The sequence below is a fragment of the Prunus persica genome, chromosome G8 (assembly GCF_000346465.2).
Source record: "Prunus persica cultivar Lovell chromosome G8, Prunus_persica_NCBIv2, whole genome shotgun sequence".
NCBI classification, from domain to species: Eukaryota; Viridiplantae; Streptophyta; class Magnoliopsida; order Rosales; family Rosaceae; genus Prunus; species Prunus persica.
This window is the reverse complement of record NC_034016.1, coordinates 14,022,555-14,029,279: the sequence shown is the minus strand read 5'-3', so window position 1 is coordinate 14,029,279 and position 6,725 is coordinate 14,022,555. Positions and strand designations below refer to the sequence as shown.

The following is a 6,725-nucleotide window of genomic DNA, read 5'->3' as shown; positions in this document are numbered from 1 at the left end:
CGCAATGAGCTCCTGCCGGCTGCAATTTTCTGGGTCAACTAATCATCACGTCGGATTTTCTCAACGAGTTTAATTTAACATTTTTTTGTCTCTGCATTTTCGTTTGATCAATTCGTCTAATTCTATAAAATATAACTCGCGGTTGATTTAGTCATATGAAGAATTATTATGTAAAAATCAGTCCTATGAAGAAGGTAAATTCTATTTTTAAAACAAAGAGTTTTTCTTTGGACGCATGAATTTTTCCGTGTGAACCCCCTCCCAATCGCTTGTATTATAAAAATAAAAAATACCGCGGTGTTTGAAAAGAGGGAATCGAAAACAAAAGAAGTTCGTGTGTAGGTATAATTTTTCTTATTTAAATTAGGAAAGAATAGAAAGGAACAAGTTGGAAAACTTTCAACTGGTGGAAAGGTGAATAGGGGGGATTCTAAATGCATTATGCATCTAAAAGTTTGGTCTTCTTAAAAAACAAAAACAAAACAACCAACGATCAAAACATATTTCAAACTGTCTAATTTTGCATGGTTAAAAATCAAAGAACTTATTAGAACCGTTTCTTTGTTTAGAGAAAACAACGTCTCCGATGTTCCAACCATTGGGGGTCTCTTTCAGACAAAGTTGGACTGTTATTGGTAATTTTGTGTATTTATGGGTCGTTTGTTATACAAGCTTAGCATGATTTAGTTTGGACTAAATTTAGTACCATACTTGTTTCATCTAATCCTAGTCTTAGATGAAATTGCTAATATCGGACTCACCAAAAACACCTAAGGACTGCTAAACTCATGTGAAAATGAAGGATTAACTAATCTCATACTTATCAATGTATAAGATACATATATTTTTTTTTTTTTTCGCTGCATTTTCGTTTGATCAATTCGTCCAACTCTATAAAATATAAATGAATATTATTCAATATAACTACTGGTTGATTTAGTCATATGAAGAATTATTATGTAAAACTCTATTTTTAAAACAAAGAATTTTCTTTGGACGCATAAATTTTTCAATTTTACCCTGTAAACTTCATCCCCAATCACTTGTACTATAAAAATGAAAAATACAAGCGGTGTTTAAAAAGAGGGAATCGAAACAAAAACAAAAACAACTAACGGTCAAAAAAATTTAAAACTTTCTAATTTTGCGTTAGAACCGTAATTTGTTTAGAGAATACAACGTCCCCGATGTTCCAACCATTGGGGGTCTCTTGTAGACAAAGTTGGACTGTATTTTGTGTACTTAGGGTTTAGGTGTGGGGAGCTTCTATAGTGAGTGGGAAGTTATAAGGGGTGTTTTTGAGGGGTATGTAAGAGCCGTTGGATTTCATCCAACGGTGAGTTTTTAAAAGAGGGTGCATGTAGAATCGGGTTGAAATCTAACCCGTTAGAAACCCAACTTCAGTTGTTCCCCTCTTTCCCTCTCTGTGAAAAACTGAAGAACACAATCCTTTCTTTTTGAATGTAAAGCAAACCCACAATTAGAAGGATCCAAATCTCCCAAACCTTATAGTCACTCCACTGTCATTAGCTCGTTGGGAGGCCTGCGATCTATGGTATCCTGGGTATTACGAAGAATGGCTCTTACCTAGCTGTTGCCCTGTTTTGATTCTATGGCTCAAGTGAAAACCCCTTATCTTTTTCATTCAGCTGACAAGATTCCAGATGAAAGCAAAGTAGCATATCTGTTTTTGTAGCTAGAAGCCACAGCAGCAGTTGTTCCTCGATTTTGGTAGAGATGGAGTCTGAAATACCAAAGAGTCTTCTCTAATGTCCACCACATTCTTTCAAGCTGACTGACTTCAGAGCTCCCGATTGATTTTGAGAGGTAAGTTCACTTGCTGGATTGATTTTATTGGGTTAGGTTTATTTTTTGTGAGGGTGGGAAATTCGTCATTTGTGGCATCAATAATGTGTCATTTCCTTATGAATATTCAATATACTTAGTTCATTGTTGTTGGTCGGGGTGGAAAATTATGAAATGTAGGTAAAAGAACCTAAACTTAGGCTTAATGACATTAGGAGTAAGCAGTTGGAGAGGATATTGGGTGAAGTTCTGTAATTGGTGGTTTGAATTACATTTGTGTTCTTAGTTGAACATGTTGGTTCTAATGTTATTTTTACCAGATTATTTCACAAGAGATGACGTAACTTTTATGAAATTTTGCTTGTGTTTTGTGTAATCGGAAGTTAGGCTATGCGTATTTTGTGTCAATTTGGGCAATGTTTTGTGTAAGTGGAATGCATTGATATGTTGTGATGCAGTAATGACTGATTAATGAATGAATAATTGCTATGCAGTAATATAGAAGTGGATCAATAATATACGTAGATAAAATGTCTGGGGGCTCAGAGAGTGATGAATGTGCAACAGCTAATGGGAGGGTTTATATTCCTGAAGTAAGAAATGAGGAAACACCAGCAGTTGGGATGAAGTTTGACTCGCTTGACCTCGTTTACAATTTCTATAATAGATATGCATTCTTGGCTGGCTTTGGTATTCGACTTCATTCTAGCTTTTGGGGGAAAAATAAGAAAGAGATTTTGAGGAAAGAATTTGTATGTTGCAAACAAGGTGCATACAGGAAGGATGAAACTCGGGAGAGAAAAAGACAACGGGGAATAAGTAGATGCAATTGCAAAGCAAAGATTGTGGTTGTGAAGACAAATGGGAGCAAGAAGTATACCATTTCTCTTTTTGCAGAGGGACACAATCATAAGATGACACCCTCAGAAAGAATGCATTTATTGAGATCACACCGTCATATTTCAGATTCTACAAAAGTACTCACAAAACAGTTGGGTTCAGTTAATATTCCCATTCATCAGAAGGTAAGTATATTCGAGGTGCAATCCGGAGGAATGGATAAAATCGGTTTTATCAAAAAAGATATCTACAATCTTGAATGCAGTGTGAATGGGAAGCTGAGGAACCACGATGTTGAACTAGTGACCGAGTATTTTATGGCTGAACAGAAAAAAAATGAGGCTTTTTATTTCAAGATTGAGGGAGATGGGCATGACAGGTTTAGTCGATGTTTTTGGGCAGATGCAACTTCTAGACGGGCGTATGGGTTTTATGGAGATGTTGTTGTATTCGATACCACATTCAACACGAATCGATACGACTTGACATTTGCACCAATGTTGGGAGTTAATAACCATGGTCAGACAATTGTCTTAGCATGCGCATTTTTGAGCAAGGAAACGACTGAGTCGTTTGTTTGGATGTTTGAGGAGTTTAAGAAAGCCATGCCAGGTGGGGAACCTAAAACGATCATTACAGATCAAGATGCGGCAATGGCCATAGCGATTTCAATAGCCTTCCCGAGTACATTTCATCGACTTTGCATATGGCACATCACATCAAAGTTCTCTGTTAAGTTACCACGTGACGCTTATAAGGAGTATTGGCCTGAATTTCAGAAAGCCATATGGGATACTGACAATAAGGATGAGTTTGATGCAAAATGGAATATTGTGGTTACAAAGGCTGGTTTGACTGACCATCCATGGCTAAGTTCAATGTTTGATTTAAGGGAATCTTGGGTTCCAGCCTACGCACGACAACTTTTTGCCGCTGGAATGTCAAGCAGCCAAAGAGCGGAAGGTTGTCATGGTTTTTTCAAGCAATACATATCAAGGAGAAATTCGTTGATGGATTTCATAATACGATTTGAGAGGGCACTTTCTCATCAACGTGAAAAAGAGTTAGTTGCTGATCACGTAGATGCATTTAAAGTGGCTCAATGTCTTCTACCGATGCCAATGAACAAACAAATGGCTACCTTGTACACAAGGACAATGTTTCAAAAGTTTGAGCAAGAACTAATACAAAGTACAGCATGTTTCCTAGAGCTCAAAACAGAGGATGCGTGTAAAGTTGTGTTCAACGTGAGCGAAAGGAAAAATTGGGAAACAAGAGTGGCAGAAGTCGTATATGTCAAAGATTCTGACCACGCATCGTGTAGCTGCAAAAGATTTGAATTTGTTGGAATTATTTGCAAGCACATCCTAGCATTGTTCAGAAGGGACCAGATTGAATATATGCCCGATAAATATATTTTGAAGAGGTGGAAGAAAACTGCGAAATGTGGATTGGTGTCAGATGCAAATGGCAACGAAATTAAAGACTGTGCAGATCCTGGCCTTCTAATAAAGCGGAGTACAATGTCTCGACTTGCTTCAGATGTGGTTGAGGATGCATTAATGAGTGAAGAAGGATGTGAGTTACTGTCAGAGACTCTAAAAAGTTTGCAGGTGAAGTTGAAGTTGCTGAAGGATGGACCAAGTAATAACGAAGTTGGAGGGTCCAGCTCTCAAACACAATATATGAAAGACCCTAAGAGAGTGAGGTGCAAAGGAAGGTCGAAAGGAATAACGGGAGCAAAGGAAAAGGCAATGAAGCGAGGGATTAGACACTGTCGGGAGTGTGGACACATTGGTCATGATAGAAGACAATGCCCAGCCTTGAACACACCGTAAGATGCTACCACTATTTGTAATAATATCTAAAATATGAAAAGGTAAAATTTTTATGTGCTTGTGTTTGATGTTTATGCAGGACATCACCGTCGAACAATGACGAATCAACTCCAATACATCGTAGTGACCCATTATTCGACGATTTTGACAGGATGCACAGACCAACTGAATGATTGATATTTGTATTAGACGAAATGTGGTTGTTATGAAGATTAATGATCAAGTGAAGTTTGATAGATTCAGTTTTTGAATGTTATTGTGTTTTTGTTCATGTCCACCGATGAGCTCTTACTATGGCCACTGGTAATTGAAATGAAAATTTGCTTGGTTTCATTCTTCCAAGACATTTGGAGACATGTTAATTTTACGTCTTCTCCCTATTTATAAATTTTCATAGACATTTGATCAAGTTTGAAATTTGTAGTTATGTGAAGAAGCAATGACTCTTACCATGTAAAATGGGCAGTTTAGGGTGAAAATTGTTTTAACAGAGATTCATTTTTCAATTCCTCAGGGTAATGCAGCAATTACAGCAGCCAGCTGTTGTTTCCATTACCAGTAATCATTTCCAGCAGCAGCCACTTTTTTCGACTGGTTATTAGGGGCACGATTTTGTACACTTTTGTAAGTGAAGGATACTCGAAGCACTTTGTTGGAACAGAGCAAATAGAAACCAGCGGGTAAAAAAAAAAACATAACATTGCAGCTAATTACATTTCGATACATAGGTGAAAAATATTAAAGGGTACACTAACTTACATAAATACTCATAATTCCACACACAAAAGAACATTTGATTGCAAAACATATTATGTGCTTCCTCATAGCAATACCACGATCTCCCCAACCAACTGAACAACGGTAGCCACAATCACTGGGTCGTACTCGTCAGCTTCTTCTTAGCAGGTCTCACATGCTTATGGCCACTCATATCCCTAGTGATATACACGAAATAAATCTTCAGCAATATTTGGAATTTTATTATATATAAATAAACCATAAACCATTCAGTAAACAATGTATAGCACATGTTATGTAACTTATGACTCACGTGTCAGTTTTTTTTTGAACACATTAGTACTCCAGCTCTTTAATGTAAATGGACATGATAAGGAGCATTTACTGATTCCCGGCTTTCTGTGATATTGACTGCTTCTTGAATAATATTTCCATATTTGCAAAATATAATGTTAGACATTATAACACATGATGACTTGCAATACATAGTCCCAATAATTATATATGAAGCAAATGAAACTGATATTTGTGTTATTTTAAGTTAGATAATGACATTAAGGGAGTATATGTGCAATACCAAGGTCACCCTCAACCAACTGAACAGCGGTAGCCGCAATCACTTAGTCGTATCGGTCGGCTTCTTCCGAGCAGCTTTGACGTGCTTATGCTCATTCATGTCACCCCCATCGTCTAGTATCTCTCTCACAGCATCAGGGGACACATAGTTCCAATCATAACTTGTATGAGTAGTTGCCGCAAATGCTCGGAATTTGTCGAATCCTTCGTTGAATGCCAACTCCAGTTCAGTATGGTGCTCTTCGCATCGCATATGGTTCATCAAACAACCTTTGATTTCATCATTCATTACTGTATCCAACTCCTCAGCTTTCAGCTTCCTGCTATGACTCAGCTTCAAGTACTTGTTCTTTTGGGATAACGCTTTGTTCACCCTAATGTTAAGATCAGCCAAAATTGCCTCGTCTTCAACACATTTCTCGTGCCATGAATTGATCAGTCTGGAATTATAATCCAGCTTGCCACTGACTGCATGTATTGCCTGTAATGGATCATCGGAGTCCCCCTCACTCCCAAATGATGTTGAAAAAGGAAGGGGTCGGCGAGTACAATGTGGAAATAGAACCTGCCACTCCAATTTGTCATCTTCGATTGTGTTGTTGGCGCCTGAAGAGGTTGACATGCTTGAATAATCCTCTTTGTTTTGGGAGGATGAGGATTGCATATGCAATTTCGTTTGAGAAAGGGAACATAGGTTTATAGACCAACATACCAAAGCTTGTGTGTAGTCAACATATGTACTTTTTGGCAGGAATTTTTTAAAATTAGGTGTCAGGTTTTGCTTTTCAAGCATGTCAACCTCACACTCTCCTGACACCACTGATAGTGGTTGAAACAAACTCAATGGAAGTGACATCTACTTAGTTAACTCAACCAAACTAGTTAGGATTCAACTTAGATTGTATCAGACCAAAAAATAATTTCTAC

General features: G+C 37.5%; 2 protein-coding genes across 2 annotated transcripts; both read left to right on the top strand.

The window, feature by feature from the left end:
* On the top strand, positions 2,862-3,657 carry LOC109950884 (protein FAR1-RELATED SEQUENCE 5-like). The gene is made up of 2 exons (XM_020571036.1): positions 2,862-3,495; positions 3,539-3,657. Exons 1-2 carry the CDS (start codon positions 2,862-2,864, stop codon positions 3,655-3,657), a joined length of 753 nt encoding a protein of 250 aa, XP_020426625.1.
* On the top strand, positions 3,755-4,876 carry LOC109950763 (protein FAR1-RELATED SEQUENCE 5-like). Its single transcript, XM_020570840.1, has 2 exons — positions 3,755-4,480; positions 4,564-4,876. Exons 1-2 carry the CDS (start codon positions 3,762-3,764, stop codon positions 4,655-4,657), a joined length of 813 nt encoding a protein of 270 aa, XP_020426429.1. The 5' UTR covers positions 3,755-3,761; the 3' UTR covers positions 4,658-4,876.

What these genes read in the sequence shown, in the direction of transcription:
- LOC109950884 (XM_020571036.1), top strand. Translation starts at nt 2,862, where the DNA reads ATGGATAAAATCGGTTTTATCAAAAAAGATATCTACAATCTTGAATGC. An exon ending in TATTGTGGTTACAAAGGCTG is followed by an intron (nt 3,496 to 3,538) that starts GTTTGACTGACC and finishes GTTTGATTTAAG; the next exon opens with GGAATCTTGGGTTCCAGCCT.
- LOC109950763 (XM_020570840.1), top strand. Translation starts at nt 3,762, where the DNA reads ATGCCAATGAACAAACAAATGGCTACCTTGTACACAAGGACAATGTTT. An exon ending in TGCCCAGCCTTGAACACACC is followed by an intron (nt 4,481 to 4,563) that starts GTAAGATGCTAC and finishes ATGTTTATGCAG; the next exon opens with GACATCACCGTCGAACAATG.